Consider the following 24,133-nt stretch of genomic DNA (forward strand, 5'->3'; position numbering starts at 1 on the left):
TCTTATAGCATCTGGGTTATTCACAAGTCATTGCATATTATAATAGCCTAAAGCCAGAAGTGGGTGGGTATGTTTTTCCTCATCTGGGTAGAGGAATTTCTTGGTAGTATGGGTTGATCACTTTCTATCTCAGTGACTTAAGGCAAAACAACCTTTCTAAACTCAGCTTCTTTCATTCTTTTTTTTTTTTTGCATTTTTATTTGTTTTATGTATATGAGTACACTGTAGCTTTCTTCAAACACACCAGAAGAGGGTGTTGGATTTCACTACAGATGGTTGTGAGTCACCATGTGGTTGCTGGGAATTGAACTCAGGACCTCTGGAAGAGCAGTCAGTGCCCTTAATCACTGAGCCATCCCTCCAGCTCTAAACTCAGTTTCTATTTGTGTGAAATGACGATGCAGAGGCCTTGTATTGAGATCTCTTGGAGGGGATGCAGCATCGCAATGGGTAGGACGCTCAATGGCTGGGCTCTGCTCACCACAGTCATCCCTGGCACCTGCAAGGGTGCTCATTTGTTTTTATTTATAAAGCTCATGTGTTCTATGTCCTGGCCTTTTAAACTACAGGTTACAACTCCACATGGAGGTATCACAAAAAATATTGGTAACATTAAAAGGCTCCTGGATGTGTAATTTCAAAAGTGGATTCAAAATCAAACATGTCGAGATGTGATGTGTTTCTGGCAGTACTTGCCTGTGTTATGCACATCACTGCCTTCTACATTCACAGTGGTCTTATCATCGACACTAATAATATCAGAATATCAACCAATTCTGAAAAACGTGGATTCAGCAATATCAAGTATTCACTCAAGATATCTTTTTGTAAAAGTAAACATATCTGTCTCACTAGTACACCAATTTGTTTTTGTTCGCAGAAAATGAAAAAATGGTGTGTGTGTGTGTATGTATATGGTATATACACACACACATATATATATATACACATATATATGCATATATATGTGTATATATATGTGTGTATGATATATAATTTTTTAAAAATAAATTTCTTTATAATTTATTATCAAAAAATGCTTGATTTGTATGCTTATTTTGTATACCTATCTAGTGAAGGTTGAATGACAATTTCTGAAGTGAAAGAAGGTCATGAGAGGAAAAAGTTTAGGATTCCTTGCTAAGTGCTAGGTCTAGGTATACAGGATACCCACCAGCTTTAGAGCAGGAGGAAGCTCTGACTGGCTGGGTTTGGAGCAGGGCCGGGCTGGGCTGAGGCTCTTGAGCAGACTGAAGGCGCATGCTCCTGAGTCCGCTTCCCCAGGGCTAGGCAGATGGCCGGGAGGGGTGGAGTCACTGGGGCACTTCTCGGCGATGGACTGTTCTGATTGGCTGTGCGAAAAGCCTGGGCAGGGTGGTGGATCGGCCCTCCCACCAGGTCGATGTAGCCTCTGGTCAGCCACACTCGCCTAGTTGTAGTGGACACTGCTCTTGGAGAAAGAGGTTAGAGGACCACTCCGGGTGAGTGACTGCCTCGGGCCTGGCTCGGTGCAGTGGGCTCGGGAGCTGGTGCCCTGCGGATCGCCAGGGCTGGGAGAGGAGGCCCCACCGCGGTCTCTGGCCTCCAGTTGCTCTGCTCCCGGGGCACGTTCTGTGTTGGGTACCTGAGGTGCTTTGGGGGCGGCGATTCTGTGGGCATCAACAAAAAGTGGACTGCCCTTCCCTGGGTATCCTCCCGCTTCCTGGACAGGCGCGATCGACGGTCAGGTACCCTGCCCAGAGTTCTTGGACTAGGGGACAGGCAGAATGCCTGATTCTCAATCCTCTTCATCTTTTCCTCCCGCTAGCTCCCCTAGGTAGTGTTAGCCAACTGCATGGTCAGCAGCAAACTTGGGCGTGGGTCCTGGTTAAACACCGCCCCCCCCCCCCCGTGATACTGCTGTATAATCAGCTAGTCCCTTGCTTCTAGTATTTGATTGGTGTGTTCACATTATCTTGAAAAATGAGCTTAGTAGGACTGTTGAGTTGGTGGAGAAGCTGCAGATTGTAGGAGACACTGCTGCAGCTGGGCATTGCCAATAGCTCAGCAGTTATTGAAAAACTACCCTGGACCTTTATTTTCGTCTGTCTCTGAACTGTGGAGTTGCTCCAGCTCAGTTCTCAAAGGCAACATTTGTACTATTGTTGCAGGACTTTTCAGAGTCCTGGAAGTTCAAACTTGAATCAGACTTCAGCTCTGCCCCCACCCCCACTTCCTTTCTCCTGTGAAATGAAGGCAGACAGATAATGAATTCGACTGTTCCAAAGACATAAGTATTGTGATAAAGGTGTTTCTAAGCACCTAGACTAGCACACTAAACCCAGCTCAGAGCTTTCTTTATCAGACAACTTCTCTAAGAATTGCTTGTTAGGTTTATTGAGCAACAGCGCTGGATTGGAAGGGAGACTAGTGGGTGACCAGCCATGCGAGTAACTTCTCCAATCACTCCTCGGGGTGAATGCTTTTCGGAGACTGTATCAGGTTCTGTAAAAACGGCTTCCACCAAAAATAAATAAATATTTTAAGTTGCTCTGAGACCCTTTATTTATCGATCTACTTTGTTTGTTTGTTTGTTTGTTTTAAACACTCTCCCGCTTTTCACTTTCCTTTTTTGGTTGTTGCCCTCTAGTATTGAAGGACCTCTGGGACAGTGACCTGAAGTTAAAAGGCAGCCTTAGACTGTGCTACATAAAACTATGCTGATAACTAAAAGCATTCGTGACCAGGACAAACTCCAGAGAGTATCCTCTCCTGTCTGAAATGCTGGAAAAAAATAACTTCAGAAGAAATTGCAGTTTTCTGAGAGCCAATTTCCTAAGAAATGTGGAATGCTTAGCTTAAGAGAGTCTTCGTTTGTTTATTATTTTCAAACAGCAGTATTGAGATATCAACGTTGACTAGCAAGACCCATTGTAGGAATGTCTAAGTTTTGACATGTACAAATAGCAGGAAGTTAGTATAGTCAGCAGTAGGATCGTACATATCACCTTGAAGAGTCTCCGTGCATGCTCGTTGGGATTGTCCTCTCCTGCCTTTTTTTTCTCCCCAGACATGAATCTGTTTTCTGCCAGTATAAACTAGGTTACATTTTCTCCAAGTTTTATATACAGTGGAGCAATTCCTTCCCTCTCCTCTCTTTACCCTCCGACTTCTTTCATGTTCACAGTTATTTTGAGATTTGTCCATATTGTGAGTACATTGGTGAAGTGTGTATACATACGGGTTTTCTAACTCGTCACTTGTTTGGCTTGACTCCCCCCTCCACCCACTTTTGATCATTATATACAAAGCTGCTATAATTTAAGTACAAATCTTTAGGAATATGTGCACCTGTCTTTTAAAACGATTGTATGCATTTTTAAAAGGCCTAGATTACAGCCCTAACACTCATTCTAACCTTAGTCTGAGCACTGTTAGAGACTTGTTCCACCTCACTCTTAGCATCTCCAGTACTTTGCTACACTGTAATTTCCAGCCATCAGGGGGGTAATCTTTGCTGACAGAGAGTTACTCTTTTCTTTCCCTTCATTTTCATTAACTTGAGTGACAGTTTTGAATCCTGACATACAATTTCCAGAAAGAACAAATTTCCGTTATAGCTACAAGTAAGAGCAAATGTAGGCTGAACTTAAAAATATATTTAAATCTGAGGCAGAGCAGAAAAGGTGGGGGGATTCTAGGGCCCTTCCTTTTTCTTCTCCTAAGTTCCTCTGCATGCTACTTCTTTAGAAATAGTTTGCTTCACTTTGTGAGGAGGTGGTACATGAGTGGACAAGGCCATGTGTGTTACCTGGGGGGGGGGAGGGTCTAGAGGCCTCTTAGTTAAAACAAATTGATGTTTTCCACTGCCAGAGACTGCTGGAGTTATTCGGTTCATATCTGTCTTCCCTGTGGGATTTTATTTATCTTAAATTTTGTTCAAGACTTTTAAAGAAGCCCCTGATCTGTTGAGACATGCTTGTGTGGTAAAATTCAGCTGGCTACATTAAACAGAAGGAAGATGGAACTCCAGGGCCTGGTGGTCTGTTTCGTCGTTGGGATCCTGCTTTCCCAAGGGCCCACGGGGACAGTATCAGCTGTGGACCCTGAAGCAAACATGAATGTGGTGAGTTTCTAAAGGTCACATGCTTTTAAAATGCAGTGACGACACATGCCGTTTTCTTAAACAGCGTTATGATGTCATAAGCCTAAGCTCTTTACGGCCCCTCATGCTTTTCGTTTATCCTGAATTGTAGATGGCGTTTGCTACACTATTCCCATTCGATACTGCTTACAAAACCGGATATCGGGCTGTTGAACGGGATACACAGACTATTCTAAATATTGTTTTCTCTTTAGTAATTTTATTTTTAAACCATTTAAAACACACTTTAAAACAGATCAAAATGTGTAAGCCATTTACGAGACTGCCTTTGTGAGTGCTGAGACTGAGCTGTGATTAAGAATGTCCAGGGAACACAACTCAGTACAGTTGTGAAAATATTAGAAGGAATCATTAGAAAACTACACAAAAAACAAACCAAAAACAAAAAACGAATCCAAAAACTCCACCTGAATTAATTAAAGCATTTCAAAATTATGAATCGTAAGTAAACAGTGAAATCTGAATAAAACCACATGTAAGAATACAACAGAAAGAAAATATAGATTATTAATGACACGGCAGCTTTAAAAAGATGGATTGACCTAGCTGAAGAAACGGGTGACTGCAGAGACAAGTTCCTAGATAGGACAATATGGCTTGACACAAGCCCCCCCCTCAGCCCCGTTAACAGTTCCTTCCTAAGGGCATAATGAAATCCAAGTCTTTCAGGTATTTATGGCAAAGAGGATATCGAACACTTTGATCTTCCATGTAATTGACTATGCCTGCCCACTGGGGACTCCGCCACACCTGCACCATGCGCTTTCCTTGTTGGGAGGTACATTTAATGGCAGTTTCCCAGTTTTCAGCTTTTCTTCCATCAGGTTCATGTCCTCCAGATGACATTTGTTTAGCCTTATTGCCTAGGTTAGGAACTTTAGAACATGAAAAATGTTAGCTGGAGAGTATTTAGAAAAGAAGTCTTTCTTTGTGCCTTGTTGGCATGATGGGAAGCAATAAGGGCTCAGAGTTGACACACTGGGTGTAGAACGTGGAGAATGACGAAATGCCCACGAGTCCATGAGTATAAATGACTGGGTCTTGACATGGGATCTTGGTTACTAGATCGAGCAGAGTCAAATCCCTTAAAAAGCAAAACAAACAAACAAAACAAAAAGAAAGAAAGAAGGAAGGAAGGAAAGGAAGAAAGAGATTCACTGCATTTGTTTTCTCCTTGGCCTGATATTTTTGGAGACGGAAGAATCACAGTCCATAGAATACCTATTGTCCTTTTTCTCCCTAGACTGAGATAATCATGCACTGGGGATATGTTGGTGAGGAACACTCAGTCCAGACAAGAGATGGCTATATTCTGAGTATTCACCGAATCCCTCATGGGCGGAAGAACCATTTGGACAAAGGTATGGGTGTTTTCTGTGGCAAGGCGTAACAGCTTTTGGAAGTCACTGCTTTGTCTGAGTTGGTGACCGAATTCAGACTTCACTTGACAGAGTAACCACAGGATGGCTGGAGGCCAGAGTACCAGCTAAGCAAGGCTGGCTTGACTAATTTCATCGTTTCTACTGGGATCTAAGGTCAAATTCAATTTACAGTTTAGAAATATCTCCTTTGTTTCTTAAGGAAGTATTTTATCTAATGGATTGTTGTGAGCATTAAACAGTTGGCTTTTGCAATTTAAAAATTATCAAAAAAAAAAGACCAGAAAGATAAACAGTAAATACTTCCTTTTCTATCTTATTTTCCAGTTTTTAGCATGTGTTCTTGTATAATATCTTCATTTAAAATCTTCGTACCATCCAGAAGCTCATTAAAAACAAATATGGATTATTTTTCTGTTGCCAACTTTTAAATTCAAAAGATGCCATAAAGGACATAGTGTTTTATTCTTTGAATTATTTATTTGCTATCAGCAAACTTGTAAAAAGTCATTTATTTACTATCACAGAGATCTTTCCAGTAATTCTTAGAGCATTTATTTGAAGATATATAGCATTCCATTGCATATTTGTGTCATGGTTTGTTTAACAAGTGTCTATTAATGAACTTTTGTACTAATCTGAATTTTCGGCTAACAAATATTTTGGCTCAAATATATCATGTCAACAACAGCAAAAAAAAATCTACTTATTGTGCAAATTAATAAATAGTATATAGAAATGCTTATTAGTAATAATAATATATAGCAATTTAGAAAATGTTTTCTATATGTGCATGTATTGATAGTGACTTTTACTAGGAGTATAGAAAAATTCTTACAAATTTGATCTAAAAATTTGTTCCTGGGTATATAGTTATATTTTTTTGAACAACTTATAACTCAAGCAAAACTGTGGTCCTGATGTGGGTGATGGGATTTCTAGGCAAACTAAACAGGTATATATCCTGTTAAGAGAATGGGTTTGCCTTTAGCCATCTCTCAAGGTGTAGCCTATTGTTTTTCTGAAAAATGAGGTCTGGGTTAAGGTAATTGGCTAGCTCTGTCTTCTGCTAGGGTTGTAACTAGGCAGAAGAGTATTCTTTACCTCACATGTTTCTCAAGTGGTTATTCAGAGTGAACTATGAATCTGGGCAAATGTGAGCTTTGTATAACATCTGCTTTATGATTCTCTTTACGTTGTGTGAGATGCCTATTTTTTCTGCCTCCATCACAAGACACTAAGTAAATAATCCTTAGGTGGCTACGGCAGTGTTCTTTTCCAATTTCATTTGGGATTTTGTTTTAGTGTTTATAGCTGTATACTACTCTATACTCTCATTTCCCCAGTGAATCTTTTACAAAATGAGTGAAAGATGACTTACATTGATCTGTTTTTCTTGCCCTCAAACACATAAAGTATATATTTTATGCAAGAGCGAGCATATGATCTTAGTTTCCTTCCTTCCCTTTTTTTTCCTAATCAAACCTATAACAACATCAGGTTTTAGATTCTATCTAAAGACAAATGAGTATAGATATTATTTCCTATAAAGTTCTTAGGTAAGTAGTAATTACTACTACAAGCCATTTTTTAAAAGTTCCAGGTAAAACCATGCTGAGAGAATGTGCTACATCCACCCCTCACCCCCAGGCTTCTGTCTCCATGGTGCAGCTAAAGCATACAGGGTTCCTTCTTGTCTTGTGCATACACATCACTCTGTGGCTGGTGGAGGTGTTTTCTTGTGAAGGGAGGAAGAGGTGCCCCCTCAAAGAGACAGCAATTCTTGGAGACAGAAGATGGGCCCCTTATAGGCTGGGGAGGTGCCTTCAGAGTGCAGAACACAGCCTGAGAGTGCTCTGAGTCAAATCTGTGTTTAGCTTTTTCCTAACCTTCCTTCACCATTCTGAGGAGCACCCACCCACCCTTGGGGAGGTTGGTAATCTTGTGTGTTTACAAAGCAGTCTCAGAGGGGGCTTTTCAAAGAATTCTGTGACTCAGTTCTCTAAAGGAGTTGTGATTTTTCTAAGATTTGTACAAATGCTTTCCCTATGGTTCCCTCTCCATGGGCCAAGCCCAAGTGCTGGCCAGAAACTCTTTATTGTGTCTATTAAGGAGCACTGTGGTCATGTGGTCAGTGCTGTGAATCTGCCTTGCTGAAAACCAAAAAAAAAAAAAAAAAAAAAAAGACAGCCAAAAACCCCCAATCTTGTGAATGCCACTTCCCTGCGGGCTGCCTATTAATAGCAGATCACCCTTTCAGTGACCTAGACTAGAAGTTGCTAAGTCATTTTCCTTTTGTTTGGCAGTGCTGGGGGTTGAACTCAGGTCCTCATGCATGCTTAGGCAAGCACTGCTGCCGAGCGACATCCACAGACATCCACAGTCCTTACAGAATCGTTCTTGATTCCCAGTCTCTACGCCAGCCATCCACATACTATCTATATCCCTCATTAACACTGTTCTCCCTGCTCTGACCACCACACTCCTTCCCCTTATGCTTTTTGTTTGTTTGTTTGTTTGTTTTGGTTTTTCAACACAGGGTTTCTTTGTGTATGTAGCCCCTGGCTGTCTTGGAACTGATGCTATTCATTTTAGGCATCGGAGACAGCGCAGAAGCTGAGGGAATCTTGAATGAATCACTTTGCAGGGTGGAGGGCTCCCCATATACTAGAGGAAACAAATCTCAAAGCAGGTCTGTGGAAATTTAGTATTACTTTGTGACATGAATGCTTTTAACGTATAGAAAGTAATGCCCTATAGCTGCATTCTTTATAAGTAATTGTAAGATACACTAAAGTGTCATTTATTTATCGGGGGGATATTCTCAGGGGTCAATGGATTACAGAGAAATGGTGAGTGGGCTCTTCAGACCGCATGACTAGCTTCATGTGGGTGTCAAAGGTTCTGTGTGAACACAGGGTGGAGCCAGGCGTCTGCTCTGTCTGAGTCCTCCTGTAAGTTCTGCCTCCTGCTGCCTCCTTTTCCAACCTCTCTGTCTCGTTATGCAGAGAAAGTAGCTTAAATCTCAGCTCTTAAGTGACTTTGTGAGGCAACAATCTTTATGACTGTAGTGATGTAGACACATACATCCCTTAACAGTTTTCCCTGGCTGCGTGTGTATGTTTCACCCCATCTAGAGGAGCAGATATTTGTACTCATGGCTATTAGAGACTATGCTTGCAATTTTCCACTTAAAATACAGTGTGTGTGTGTGTGTGTGTGTGTGTGTGTGTGTGTGTGTGTATCTTTTATATGCCACGGGAGACATTAGATTTTCTCTCTCATTCTCCATTCTATTCTTTTGAGACAAGGTCTCTCACTGATCTTGGGGCTTGTCTGGTAGCCAGCAAGTCCCAACACTCTTTCTGTCTCCATCTCACACCATGTTACGTTTTTGTTTTTTTTTTCTTTTTTTTTTCTTTTTTTTTTTGTTTATTTGTTTTAACATGTGGTTGGTGGGGGATTTGAACTCAAATCTTCATACTTTCAGAGAAACTAGTCTTTTCCCACTCAGCCATCTTCTCACTTTTAAGCAATCATTCTCATCCCATGCCAAACTACCACTATATTTGATAAGTGCTTAAGGGAACTGAAACACAGAATTTAATCATTTATAGAGAAGTGGTTTTATTTTTATCTGCTCAGCCTTAAGGATGAGTGTTAATATTTCAAGGTTCTCATTTCCTGCTTGGACCAAGGATTTGAAAAGCTTGTACCTTTATAACATTTCTGGCAGATTTCTAGGTATCTAGCTCTTCATATTCGAGATCAATACAGTCATTTCCTGCTTGAGACAGCCAAGGCAAAGGGCAGTTACTTGGGCATTTTGACTGCAGAGGTAGTATTCCTTGAATTCAGAACATGTCCTTATATAATAAGTATTGAGCAAGCTGATCCCATGATAACTATAATATAGAGTTTATTTAGATAAAACAAGGAAATTCTGCTTGTGCCAGCATTAGAAGAAAAATACAAGGGAGACTGGCTTACTAATTGTCTAACTGGGAATTCAGCCAGTTACTGTTGCCTAACTGGGAAATCAGATACCTTGTTTGTTTGTATCTGAACAATTCTGCATCTGATGACCTGACAGGTGAGATTGCATTCTGGGTTTCAAAGACTGGAAACAACTGCATGCAACATGAGGAAGCAGACTTCTCCAGCGTGGCCTAGGCGCAGGCTTCCCAAGGGTTGCCAGCTGAGCCATTTGAGTCATTGGTGAACGTTCTCAACGTGGCTTCTGTGTTGTCTTCTAAAAAAAAAAAAAAAACCCAAAAAAACCTCCAGGCTGTTGTTTTGACTTTGTTAGGTCTTTCTTTCTGTAGAGAAACCCTCTTTTTAAAAGAAACCATTTGTGAGTTTCTGGCTTTATTCATTTGATAAGTGCAGCTTTAGTATGAGTACATAGTCTGACATGTAATTCCCTTACTAGAGGCAGTGGGCAGAGCCCATCCCCAGGCTTTCTGGGCTTCTGATGGTGCGCTGTGTAGAAGATTGCATTTCAATCTTTTAAACTAAACAACAGAAGTTGAGCTAGCTGTACAGTCTGTTTGTCCAAATCTGGTTGAGGTTGGTGCAAAGGAGAAGTAACATCGTGGCATACACTGTTCTGCTTGTCCCTTCCCTTTCCTCCCACCCCTTCCTTCTTGGCTAGCTGCTGCTAAGTGTATTGCCTCTGGGAAAATATCTAATGTCTCCCCTGATACACAAGGATGTATACACACACACACACACACACACACACACACACACACAATGTATTTTAAATGGAAAGTTGCAAGCATAGTCTCTAATAGATACAAGTACAAATGTCTGCTGCTCAGGATTGGTTTGAAAAAGTGCAGCCAGGACAGACTATGAAGGAATGTATGTGTCTCCATTAATTAGATCCATAAAGACTGCTGCACTTAGAACACATCAGGCGCCTGGAGGTATATATTCTGAACTCTCTGTGTGTTTGGCTCACAGTGGTTAAGTCAACACTAACTCAGATGGTTGATAACAAGTGTAATTACTGCTTTCCCCACAGGACCAAGTGATGATGGAGCCCCGTGGAGGCCAAAGTCTTTTTGGCTTCATTTGCTTTGATGTTAGTTATGTTGCTGACTTATTTGCTCTGAAAATGCTGCACCCCAAGGACTTGGCCTGTCCCCAAGTACTCCGTAGCCCTCTTAGGACTGAGCAAAGCATTGAGATTCCAAAATGTCTTTCGTTCTGTTCTAAGTCACATTTGGGTCACGGCTTCCCTATCTTCCAGGATCAGAGACAGCCAAGGGCAAAATCTGTGGCTTTACTATGGAGAGTACAACAAGATGCCACAACTAGTGTGACTGTACCAACAGCACTAGCCTCAGGCTTGAGTGTGACCGTGGCAGTTTATTTAACCCTTCTGGGTTTGTTTCTTCATTCTTTACATGAGAATAATAATACCTGCCCCACCCTTGCTGTAAGGTCTTTGAGATACCTTACCCTGTACAGTGAGGCACGTTACCCAGTGTGCACCCCATGCCAGATTCAACTTCAGCTGCTATTGGCCCTGCAGTGAATGATGTGGGCCATGTTGCTGCCTTCCTGCTGCTTGAACAATTCAAGTGACAGTCACCAGATATGTGGAGAGCTGCACTGTGCTAGCGATGGGACCTGGTGATGCAGAGTCATGTGCTTGCTCCTGTAGTGCAGGTCACCCCCTTTCCTACAGGTAGACTTTGAAGTGGGAATGTCGTGGCCTGGACTCTGACAAAGGCCACATGACTTTCTGATTGCTTTCTGTGGATAAGCCAAGTGTCCCCCAAGCATGAATCATCAGATGAATCATTAGGACTCTGATTAGCCTGTTGGTCAAATGAGGATAACAAGGTTACGGTGGTTAAGTAGTTTTCCCGTGATAAAATGGCGGGGGTGACATAAAGACAAGGCTCCTATACCTTGTGTGTAAGTTTCCACCCATTCAGCCCTTTTTGTTAACCATTGGGTTTGCACTGTTGTCCCTGATAAAGTCAGACGACTATCTGGTGGCTTACATATTGGATTCTGTGCTTAGTCTCCAGGGATCTGTATTTTGGACCTAAGCCCCTCCACCTTTTTCCTTTCTCCAGATAGGCTACACCTCCCCTCTCCCTTTGGCATATGCATTTTTACCCTCCTACCTGCTGACATGGGATAATGAAGTTAAGTAGTTCTCAGGGGATCCAGGCTCCCTAGCTTTGGACTTCTGAGCCTCGAATTTGGAAATTTAAGTCTTTGTTTGTTTGTTGGCTTGCCTTTTTTTTTTTCAAATAATTTAGGCATTTTTAGGTGTTTTGTCAATACAAGAGAGAGGCACTAAAATCAAGAGTATTTGAAATCAATAGTATTTGAAATCAATAGTATTTGAATTAATTTTTAAGGGCAAATCTTCAAACTAGAATTAGGCTATAAAAATTTACTTAGGAGCCATCACTTTGGATAACTGAAACCCAATGGCAGGCTTTGCTACTAAGCCCCAATGCACTCTTACGAATTCTTGAGGAGACTCTTAGGATCAACCTTGGATGCATGTTGGGGGGATATGGCTTTTTCCAGGGCATTTTAGGCAACTCATTCTCCCCTGACCCAGCTTGCAGGCCCAACATCTGGCTATAACTCTTTTGAAGTAGGTTTGAATATACCTCCGATGGGCTGGTTTGGAATAGTCAAGGGAGCTTCAAAACCAAGAGCTTCCAGGCCAGGCTCTGTGTGTGCAGTTCCTCATTCTCCAGGTCAAGGCCAGAGCCAGTAACATGTCTGTTTCACAATCACTCTGTGTTATTTCAGTACATAGCTAGTTTGGACATAGTCTGCTTGGCTTGCAGGGAGCTAGCTAGAAACGGACATACTATCTGTGTGCATGCCTCTTCTCCTTTAGCTTTTAATAATTACCTTTTTTAAAAATCATTGGCTAAAACCAAGACCTTTGAAAGGAGGTAGATTTGGAGGTCTTAGTGTTGATGTACTGTTGGCTGAATGGTCTATGGCCAGTTGCTTTCTGTACTTGTAGGTCACTGTTAGGTCTCAAACCCAGGACAAATGCCTGAGGTGCATATTTAACATACCAAAGTAGACCTGGCTGCCAGGTTCTCCCAGCATCCTCAGTCCCTTCCTGTTACAGGCTGTAGCTGTATATCCCTTATCCTCCCCTAAAGTTCTCCAACCCAGGGGCTGGGCTGTCTTTCCCCTAGTAGCCCTTCCCTGTATAATCCAGCCATTTTGATTACTGGTCCCTTTTGGTCTACCTTCCTGGCTTCTTGGTCTGGATTTCCCATTTCCCCTCCTGCCTCTCCTCACATGATCATGTTCACTCTGAACTCTCCTGGATGTCTCTGCCTCTGGCTATGCTCTCCCTTTTATCTACAATGAACTTTCTCCTCCACCATACTGGGACCAGTCCTTTCCTTTCTTTTCTTATTTCTTGTTTTTATTCAATCACCTCATCTTTAACATGGATATGAAAGTTTAAGCCATATATGACTTAAAGCCTAGGATATAACTGGTAGCTGTTTTGAACAATATTAACAATAGTGCCAAGCTGTGCAGACTCTAAAAGCTGGCTTGGATTATTATGTGGTTACAGTTCATTCTTGGACGTTGAGTTTGTCCAGAGCAGAAGTCCCACTTTGCTGGTTGATGAGCTCTGGTGAACTTGGTGGATTATGTGGCCCATTCATGGAGATGTAGGCTGAGGGACAGCTCTAGCTTTGTAGTAACCAGTGTGGACCCATGGGAATGGATATATACTACATACAAGGTCCCTCTTACCGTTTTGTTTAGAATCTGCTATTGCAGGATACAAATCCTTTTGTGGGAGATGCAGGTTCTTCCCAAACTAGCAAGGAGCTTGAGATGTCAGGTTAAGGAGTACCTTAAAATTCCTGGTCAGGCCAAGAAGTCTGCCATTTCAAGCTAATTCCCCAGGTGGATCCATTGTACTAGTGTGTCAACTTTCCCCAGGAACTGCAAGGCCCCTTGGGTAGTCTGAGATCATGGGCCCTGGCCACCAATTATGAAGTTGAATCAAATCCTTTGAGACTTTATGACTGGGGAAAACTGAGCTCTGTGTCATGCTGACAACGCTCAACTTTGGCCTCCTTCCTCCTTGCCCCTTGGTTTGATTACTTCCCTAGACCTCAGCTGGTTCCCCATGACTTTTTGGAGTGAAGTAGCTTCCTCTGCAAGCTCATGTCTTGGGAGGGAGGAGGAATTCCCCACTCACCAAGTTGTCTTCCTCTTATGAACCACAGTCACTCTCATGGCCTACCTTCAGCTGAAACTCACCTCGCTGGGTAGGCAGCATTATAGTGAACAGCCATGAGGCTGCTGCTTAGGTGACCAGGGTGAAGTCATTTTGCTTGTCCTTGACTAGAAATAAAACAATACCTTATTTTTGGCATTGTTGTTGTTGTTGTGTATTTCTGTTGTTGTCCTTGATGATGTTTCTACATTAGCTCCCAGAGGCAGGAATGTTAGTAATTATTGTCATACTGAGTTTATAATCTCAAACTTTTAGTGATTATTTTTCATATTTCCCAAGATGAACTAAAATCTTGATTGAAGGCAGAGATGGCACATCTGGCACAGTACACTGAAGGTAGAACTTTCGAGGCAAGTTTAGTCTTGCTGACGTAGTCATAAAGTACCATTAGAAAGTAAAGAAGCACATACAGTGGACCCAGGACCCAGGGTTGACTCTTTTCCATATTTCTCCAAAGTGGTATTTTTCTTTTGCTTTTGTTTCTTGCTTTGTCTCCAGTACTGAGAAGGACCTGTCACATAGTCAGTGCTGAATGAGGGTTTGGTTGACGAATGGCTGCACGGTCTTGCCCCTGTAGGCCTCTGGAGGGTAGGATGTTTGTTCTTGATAATGGAGTGGAATAGGGTGGATTGTATATCCAGGTTTTTGTGGTGTTTTTGCAGCTTAACTGTCTCAGGAGAGGTGATTAGAAGATAAATTCATATATATATATATATATTTAGAATTCATGTGTGTGTTTTTTCTACTTAATTTTTAAATAGTTTTTGAGGATTTAATATATGAGCACAATATATGTTTCTCATACCTACCCTTCCCCACCCCACAGTTCCTGTGTTCTCTTTCCAATCTCCATCTCAAATTCATGTCTTCAGACTATTCTAGAACTATTAATCTTTGTTAATTAAGTCATTTATCTACTTTACATCCCAATCATAGCTCCCCCTCCCTCCTCTCTTTTCAGTCCTTCCCTCCCTCCTCCCTTCCCCCACATACCCCTCCTCCCCTTCTCAGAAGAAGAGAGGCTTCCCACAGATATCAACCAGCCTTGGAATATCAAGTAAGACTAGGTGTATCTTCCTCTATTGAGGTTAGACAAGGCAGGTCAGTTAGGGGAAAGGGATCCAAAGGCAGAGAATGTACTCAGAGACAGCCCCTGCTCCCACTTTTGGAGTCCTGCATGAAGACCCAGCTGCAAAACTGTTATACATGTGCAGAGGGCCTAGGTCAGTCCCGTGCATGCTTTCTGGTTATCAGTTCAGTCTCTGTGAGCCCCCAGGTTAGTTGATTCTGTAGGTTTTCTTGTGTCCTTGACCCCCTGGCTTCTTCAATTCTTCCTCCCCTTCCTCCACAAGGTTCCTCAAACTCTGCTTAACATTTGACTATGGATCCCCTTATCTTTAATAGTGTACGGAGTGGGATCCCACGGCATGCGTCTCAAGCTGGGCCAGTCATTAGTTGGTCCTTCCCTCAAATTCTGCTCCAATTTTTAACCCCTGAGTATCTTTTAGGCAGAATAAATTGTGTGTCTAAGGTTTTGTGGCTGGGTTGGTGTCTTAATCCCTTCATTGGAAGTCTTTCCTGGTTACAGGAAATGGCCGGTTCAGGCTTCATATCCTCCATTTCTGGGAGTCTTAGCTAGGGTCACCCTCATAGATTCCTGAGAGTTTCCATCATTCTTGATTTCTAGCTCATCCCAGAGATGCTGCCACCACAATCCAGTTATCTCTCCTAGTACACTCTCCCTCTATCCTCCTCCTCCACCTTTTCCCCTCTGTTCCTATCCCTCCTCCTCCTCTCCCCAACCCCTTTCCTCCCTCCATCCCCAATGGATATCTAATCTATTCCCCTTTCTGAATGAGATTCAAGTGTCCTCAAATGGTTGTACAATTTTCACTCCCACAAGCCGTGGAGGAGGGTTCCCTTTGCTCCATATCCTCATCAGCATGAGCTGTTGCTTGAGTTTTTAGTCTTAGCCACTCTGGGTATAAGATGGAATCTCAGAGTTGTTTTGATTTATATTTTCCTGATGACTAAGAATGTTGAACATTTCTTTAAATGCTTCTTAGCCGTTAGAGATTTCTCTGTTGAGAAATCTGTTTAGTTCTGTACACTATTTTCTAATTGGGTAATTTGGTTTGTGGATGTCTAGTTTCTTGCATTCTTTATAGATTTTGGACATCAGCCCTCTTTCTCATGTGGGGTTGGTGAAGATCTTTTTTCGTTCTTTAGGCTGCTGTTTTGCCATGTTTATGGTGTCCTTTGCCTTTCAGAAGCTTTTCAGTTTCATGAGGTCCCATTCATTAGTGTTGATCTTAGTAACAGAACTATTGGTGTTCTGTTCAGAAAGATGTCTCTTATGCTAATGTGTTCAAGGCTACTCCCCACTTTATTTTCTGTCAGATTTAGTGTATCTGGGTGTTTCTGTTTTTGTTGTTGTTCTTTGTTTGTTGTTGTTGTTGGCTTAGACTTGAGTTTTGTGTGGGGTGATAAATATGGGTCTATTTTCACTCTTCTAATGCAGACTTCTAATCCAGTTAGACCAACACCATTTCTTGAAGATGCTTTCTTTTCTCCATTGTATAGTTTTGGCTTCTTTGTCAAAAATCAAGTGTCCATAGGTGTGTGGTTTACTTCTGGGTCTTTGATTTGATTCCATTAATCAGTCTTTCTGTTTTTATACCAGTACTGTATGGTTTTTATTACCATTTCTTTGTAGCATAGCTTGAGATCATGGATGATGATACCTCCAGAAGTTCTTTTATTATACAGGATTGTTTTAGGTATTCTGTATTTTTTGTTTATTCCATATGAAGTTGAGTATTGTTCTTTCAAGGTCTGTAAAGAATTGTGCTGGAATGTTGATGGGAACTGTCAATTGATTGCTTTTGGTAGGATTGCCATTTTTACTATGTTAATTCTACCAATCCATGAGCATGGGAGATCATTCCGTCTTCTGATATCTTCTACAATTTTTTTTCTCTCCAAAGATTTGAAGTTCTTGCCATACAGGTCTTTCGCTTGCTTGATTAGAGTTACACCAAGAAATTTTATATTGTCTGTGGCTATTGCAAAGGATGTTGTTTCCCTAATTTCTGTCTCAGCCTGTTTATCATTTGTATATAGGAGGGCGTTTTTATTGGACTTTGTTGTTTGTGACTTTTTTTTATTGGATGTTTTATTTACATTTCATATGTTGTCCCCTTACCCCATCCCTTTTGTGATTTTTTTATTGGACTTTGCTTTTTATAACAGATTTAGAGTCATATCAAAATTGAGCAGATGCAGGATTAAGTAACCAAGGTTTCCAAATTTTGGCAGTTATGAATAAATCTCTATAAACATCAACATCATCAACATATAGAGGATATATATATATATATATATATATATATATATATATATATATGTCTTCTGTTCCTGTACATGCTTAGCCTTATATTTTATGAACACCCTCAGTTGTACACATGTACAAGTCACTGTGTCACTGTTGCCCAGTGCCTATACTTAGTTCTGCTCACATGTTACCAATGACTACTAAAGCTGCACTAAGCATTTTTGTGTGTTTTTGCCACCACTGGAGGTGAAGCCCCATTGGCCTGCATTGTGGCCAGCAGTTGATGTTATCTGTTTAGGGTTCAGCCATTGTTGGAGGTGTATAGAGCCATCTCACTGCTGTGTGTTCCTTTCAGTTTATCTTGTTTAGAATCATTGTGATCAAATTATATAAATACTTTTAAAGTTCCACTATTAGATTTTTTTTTTGATTCTTAAGTCAATGTTTTGTTCTCAGACATGCAGAACAGAAGAAAAGAGGGTAGTTTTGGTGCGACCTTGTTAACACTGTTTAAGGAATACACGCCCCTGAGCATTTACAGGCATACGTAGCTGTTGGCTCCATATGTTTATTTGCTTCTGCTGCTCTAATGGCTTTGGTCCTCTTAACAGTTGACTGTTTAGCAAAACATCATCTTTGCTGAGAAGGTTGGTGCTAACAGCTTCTAAACATCAATGTTTTCCAGGTCCCAAACCAGTTGCCTATCTTCAGCATGGCTTCCTGGCAGATTCTAGTAACTGGGTCACAAACATTGATAACAACAGCCTGGGCTTCCTCCTGGCCGATGCTGGCTTTGACGTGTGGATGGGAAACAGCAGAGGAAACACCTGGTCTCGGAAGCACAAGACTCTTTCAGAGTCTCAGGATGAATTCTGGGCCTTCAGGTATATCACAATTGATTATGACTTGAGTCTGTGTCTTTAGCGTCCTTAAGGCAGACAGGTAAAGTTCAAGAGTGACCCTGAGTTGTATAAAAAGGGGACTGATATCTTTTGAAAAGTTGTGAAGCTTGTCAGGGATTTAAAAAACAATCATGAAAGTAAATTTAAATAAGTGGTTGCATAAGTGATTAGATTCAGTTAGGAAGTCTTTAGCCATTCTTAACATTCCTGGCATGCAGTGTGGGCTGCTAGGTTAAGTCTCAGGCAATCTCCTCATCTCCCCAGTAACACCCACATGTTACATGTTTATTTATTTTATTATTCTCTTTCTCTCTCTTTCTTACTTCTGGCCTGACTAATGAATTGTTGTGTGATACTCGACACAGGATATAAACTGTGTTTGTTTCCTCATCTGTAAATTGGAGATGATAAAGTCCTAGTTCATAATGTCACTGGATCCTGAAGTAAAAGATTCAAAGAAGAGGCCCTCCACAGAGCCTGGGTTATTCTAAGTGCTTTCTGACACTGGGATTGTCACTTCCCTCATCTCTCTCTTTCACACACACACATACAGGCTCACACACTCATGCAAACACACATACACACACACACAGATTCACACAATATACACACAGATTCACACACACAGGCTCACACACACATATACTCACTCATACACCCATGTAGTCTCAACATACACACATTCTCTCTCTCTCTCTCACACACACACACACACACACACATATACACATATATACACATACACACACATACATACATATATATATATATATATATATGTATGTATATATATCCTTTCCCCCTAAGGTACTGGGGAGTATGGGTATAGTGTAGAATAGAGTTTATTTAGTTTATTTAGGGCATGGGAAGGGCAGTTGATAAGGGAGTAGAGGCAGAGAAGGACAGAGAAAGAAAGAGAGAGGAAGAGAAGAAGAGAGGCTAGGCAGGATCGGTGGAGAAGGGGGGTGGGGTGGGGAGAGGGAGAAAGGGTCAGGGAGAAACGAATGTCAGAGAGAAAGGGTAGAGAGAGCAAGAAGGGGCCAAACAGCCCCTTTTAGAGCAAGCCAGGCCTACCAGGCTGTTGCCAGGTAACTGTTGGGCAGAGCATAGAAGGAATGCTAACACAAACACACACACACACATACACACACACACACATGCACACACACCTATCTGGTTAAAAGACTACATCCTAGTGTGCCAGGTATTATAGAAGTTGGTGGTGTAGATAGTTAAAGGTTTGCTTCCCTTTGATAAAACTGGTGTCACCCTGGTCTTGAATCCCAGGAGTGAGAGCTTTTACCAAAAGGCAGTCATTAGAATATGTTTATTGTAACACTGTTTATACCAGTGAATACCTAAATGCACACCAGCAGCAAATTCAGTTAATCAAGTGTGGCGTATCCACGTAATAAGATGAGAATAAACATCTACAGTCCCATACCAGCACCGAGGAAGCCAGGAATGAAAGGAGATATGTGAATCCCATTAACAGGCAATGTGTGCAGTGAATCAAGCTAATTTGTAATGTAAAACCTTAGAGGTGCTACCTTCAGGAGGTAGAACTTGGTGGGAATTCTGGGGACTTCCTTGGTCCTTGGTCAGTGTAACTCATATAGGATTGATTATTCAGCCATGTTCAGTGTGTGCTGACACACCTTGTGCTAAGTTGTCTGTGTGCTGTTCTATATTTGTGTGCTATTTCAGTTAAAGAGTTCTTTGTTTTTTGGATTATAGTTTTGATGAGATGGCAAAATATGACCTACCTGCTTCTATTAACTACATTTTGAATAAAACTGGCCAAGAACAACTCTATTATGTTGGTCATTCTCAAGGATGCACCATAGGTATGTATACAATGAAGAGGTCAAAGGCAGTGTGTCTTACACGTGAGATACACAAAAGTGCTGTTACTTCAAATACTGGTTTTTCTCTTTTTAAATGCCAAGCAGAAATCATGACTAGGGCAAGGGATTTTCAGTAATAATCTATAGAAATTCAGAATCTAGTATAAATTGATAAGTATCTTAAAGTTGAAAGAATTGATGTAAGCTATATTTTAGGTGTTTTCCAGTTTAAGGAACATAGGAATGTGAGAGGGGAGAAAAATGGGAAGTTTTCTAGTGTCAGAAACCATAAAGAGTCAATAACAAAGTATGCTTTAAATGATAACTGCTCCGGGCTGGGGTTCGTCTCAATGTAGAGAACTTGCCTAGCTTGTTTGAATCCCAGGGTCTAACCTGTAGCTCAACCCAAAATAGCTACATTAGTAATCAAAGAAATTAAGTTAAGTCAAACATAACTAACTACAAGGATGACAGCTCTTACTTCATAGTTTTGGGAAGCTATTTGTGTGTTTTGTTCATGTTATTATAAAACTAATATGTTTCCATGTGTGTGTATGTTTGTGTGTGTGTGTGTGTGTGTGTGTGTGTGTGTGTGTGGCAAGTGTAGTGTGCAGGCCAGGTCTTAGCTCTTTCTCAGGCATTGTCTGTCTTGTTCTTTTGAGATAAAGTCTGGGCACTAAATAGGCTAGACTGGCTGGCCAGCCAACCTCAAAATATTCACCTGTTTGTGTCCTCCCAGTGCCAAACTAAAAGTGCAGACCACCACGCGTGACTTTGTGACATGAGCTTTAGGGATTAAACTCGGGTTCTGTTTGTATGGCAAGCACTTTATGGAGTGAGCTGTCTTCTCAGTTCAATATGATTTATTTTTATTAAAAATAAAATTTTACTAAGTTTAAAAATTGCAATCAGCATTAAATTTTAATAAGCAGGTTTCTCTAATGAGAGCATGGAAACATATTTCATAATTTCTTAGATGCTGATATTTCATGTTGATGAGCTTCTTGTTCATGCCACATGTTGCTCATGGAATACATTCTGCAAGGAGACTCACAAAGTGAAAAGCTTGAATGTTAACATGTTATTAGATTGCTCTGCCTTCCAGAAAATAGAGCTGCACGCTCATTTTTAACAATACTTCTTTTATGACTAGGTGACTTTTCTGTCTTGTTTCTAAAGTGTTCTAGGGACAAGTAGCATGGGACAATCTAAGAGAAGTGTAAAAGATACTTTACAGCAAGGGGAGTCTAAGTGTGGCTTTTTGAGTCACTGGTGTTCCGGTCTGCAAATTAGGGATGGAAAGAGGGGGAGGAGTAGAAATGTGGGGCGGAGCTGTAGAGGTTCACGTTGCCATGGGAACAGGGAAGCCTTTTTGGTTCTCTTACCCTGGACTTCTTTCCATGCATTTTGTAGGCTTAAATCTGGAACCAAATTCAGTGTTTCTGAGCCAGAGTGTTTTAAGAACTCTGTTCAAGTGTACAAGGGAAGTGTCACTTGTCTAGTTTACTGGGCTTCCTCTGTAGTGTACAGTGGCTGACCTTTCTCATGGTTTTCTCTTTTTTTGAGGAAGTACTAGAGGATCTATCTAATTTTTTCTTTTGCCCTGCAGGTTTCATAGCCTTTTCACAGATGCCTGAGCTGGCAAAGAAGATTAAAATGTTTTTTGCCTTGGCACCTGTGTTGTCCCTCAATTTCGCTTCAGGCCCGATAATCCGTTTGGGATGGTTGCCAGACCTTCTTCTTGAGGTACTTGGGTCCCACCCATTTCGCTTCTCCTCAGCCACTCTCTCCTTCTCTCCTGAGCTGAAAAATTGCTCATTAGAGGAGAATCGGCAGTGTCCTCTCTGTACACACTCTTACTGGACCAGTGGGTATACTTGCCTTCACCTCCTCCCTCCCCCTTACAGAAGCAGCTAGGGAGCCATCTCATTAAACCGACACTCAGATGCATGTTTTCATAGTTAATATGCTAGTCCGGCTCCCTACCCACCACACAAGGAGGGTACAAGGAAGTCTGAAAAAGTACCTTATGTGTTCAAAGAGCTGCATTTCATCCATAGGGCATGTGGGTGTGCAGGAGTGGACAGGAGGTAGGAGACAGGAAATATGCCATTCCTATGTGCCTGTCCCTAGCCATGCTGAACATGATCTAGGACATTATCTTAATAGAGCATATTTTATAATATGACCTTTAAGCACATTAGTGCTTAGCCCTAGAACTGCAACTCCAGGCTGTATTCAAAGGGGAAAACAGCACTCGTGAGAAGGAGTGTAAGTTCTTTAAGTCCTTTATTCCTCTGTTAAGTATTTTATATAGACTCAAATGCATGTGAAATCCTATACAGCATTATCTACAGGCATATGCTGTCTATGGCTTTTTTTTTCAATGTTTTGGTTGTGAGCCTAACCTTTAATGGCTGAGCCATACTTCCAGCCCTGTAATGGGTTTTTGACAATGAGAAACCGTGCATTGGATTGTGGTCCCAACAGATTATAGTGAAGCTGAAAATTTCCTATCGACTAATGATATCATAGCCTAACATATAATTCACAATTTGTGGTGATGCTAGTATACAAATATTTATGGTGACAAGAGATATAAAAGTGTCAGGCATATAGTTTTGCATATTATTTAATGTCATAGTTGGTTGTCACTGCCAACTAGACACAGCCTAGGGTCAGCTGAGAAGAGTCCTAATTGAGGGGTTATCTAAATCGCATTGACTTGTGGCGTGTCTGTGGAGGGTTGTCTTGACAATTCATTGATACAGGAGGTCCCAGGCCACTGGGGGCAGTGTCATCCCCATGCAGGTTGTAGAAGAAAGCTGCCTAAGCATTAGCCAGTGTGTGAATCAGTGAGAATCTCAGTGGTTCCCACCTTAAGCTCCTTGTCTGACTTCCCTCAATGATGGAGTGTGAGCTGGATGTGTAAGATGAAATACAACCTTTTCTCTCCCTATTTGCTCTCGGTTAGTGTTTTATAACAGCAACCAAAAGCAAGCCAGCATAATGTCATACTTGTTAATATCTATCACCGATTTATTTATATCCTTGGTCTTGCAAAAAAATGCTTATTGTAAAGACATGTGGCACCATGAGACAGCAGTGGACTCATGACTCTCACATTCACCGTGTCTTTTGATTGTGTCACGTGGTTGTGTCAAGTGATTGACCTGTATCACCTAGGATTGTGTAAGGATATTACTGTGTGATGGTTGCACAATGATAACTTTACTTGAAAACTTGCTTCTTAGTACTTCTTCGTGATATTAAGTGACTCATTACTTCAAGGGAGTTGTAATAAAGCTCCCTCTCTCTGGCCTTTTAAAAAAGTCTTTCACAGGAAGTATGTACGTTTCTCTGATCTCAAAACCTGACAGTTACTGAGGTGGAAGGATCATAGTGTTATATTTCATTGTCTTTTAAACCTCTACGCAGTAGGTTTTGGGTTGTAAAGAGCTACAGTAATTTAGTCAGACTTTTGTGGTAGGAATTCATTGTACCAGCAAACATGCTGATAAAACTTGGTTTTGACTGTCTTTGCTAATAGTACTGATTTGTATTACAAACACTTCAGAGATTACAAGTACTTCCTGACAACTAGGTGACCTCCCTAATGCCTTCTTTAGAACTACTCAATTTGGAGGTCTTTTCCTATAGACTCCACATATGAATTTACACACATAGAGCTACACCAAGAGGGATTATGTTGCAGATTGGAAAACAGACTTTTTTTTTTTTCTTAAGGGAGGGAAAGGGAAGCTTGGCGTCACTGTCCTGGGCCAGAACAATAGAAAGGTTAGTGGTTACATGTAGTGCTGAGCTCAGCAGGGATGTTCGGTTCTGTCACAGTTGTTGATATTAACCTATCGTCCACTCAGAGGCAGACAAGCGAGCCGAATGTACGGCTGCATTCATTTGCGTCTACAGCTTCGGCATACTATTTGCTAGCTTCTCCAAGCAAATATTGGGGCTTGTAGAAGTATCATTCTAGTTTCTGCCTTCACCAACAGTCACTGTCTTCTCCGTATACGTGTCCATATTTGTCATTTCTCTCCTTTAAAAGGATACTTGAAGGTCCAGCCTCTGTCCGAAAAGACCCAATCTCCAAATAATGAGAGTCTTAAATACAGACAGTTAAAACATAAAGTTGGCCTTTTAAGGGGTCGTAACACAACCCACAACATTTCCAATGTAGATATTTGAGTTTTCTATTCTTGCTTGTTCTGGAGTTAGTGCATGTAAGCAAGATGGGAAAGG

General features: G+C 41.3%; 1 protein-coding gene across 2 annotated transcripts in view; it reads left to right on the forward strand.

Annotated features, from left to right (window-relative positions):
* The first annotated feature begins 1,381 nt into the window (after positions 1 to 1,381).
* Positions 1,382 to 24,133, forward strand: part of Lipa (lipase A, lysosomal acid type) — a 32,385-nt gene continuing 9,633 nt past the window's right edge. Inside the window, exons 1-6 of one of the 2 annotated variants that reach the window (XM_028782273.1) lie at positions 1,382 to 1,482; positions 3,925 to 4,106; positions 5,389 to 5,506; positions 17,810 to 18,008; positions 19,764 to 19,873; positions 21,483 to 21,619. In XM_028782273.1, coding sequence (XP_028638106.1) covers positions 4,002 to 4,106; positions 5,389 to 5,506; positions 17,810 to 18,008; positions 19,764 to 19,873; positions 21,483 to 21,619 — 669 coding nt within the window. In that variant the 5' untranslated portion in view covers positions 1,382 to 1,482; positions 3,925 to 4,001. The remainder of the gene's footprint in view (positions 1,483 to 3,924; positions 4,107 to 5,388; positions 5,507 to 17,809; positions 18,009 to 19,763; positions 19,874 to 21,482; positions 21,620 to 24,133) is intronic. The other variant, XM_028782274.1, reaches the window with a different exon arrangement.

Source organism: Grammomys surdaster, unplaced genomic scaffold, assembly GCF_004785775.1.
Source record: "Grammomys surdaster isolate TR1022 unplaced genomic scaffold, NIH_TR_1.0 725, whole genome shotgun sequence".
Taxonomy (NCBI): domain Eukaryota; kingdom Metazoa; phylum Chordata; class Mammalia; order Rodentia; family Muridae; genus Grammomys; species Grammomys surdaster.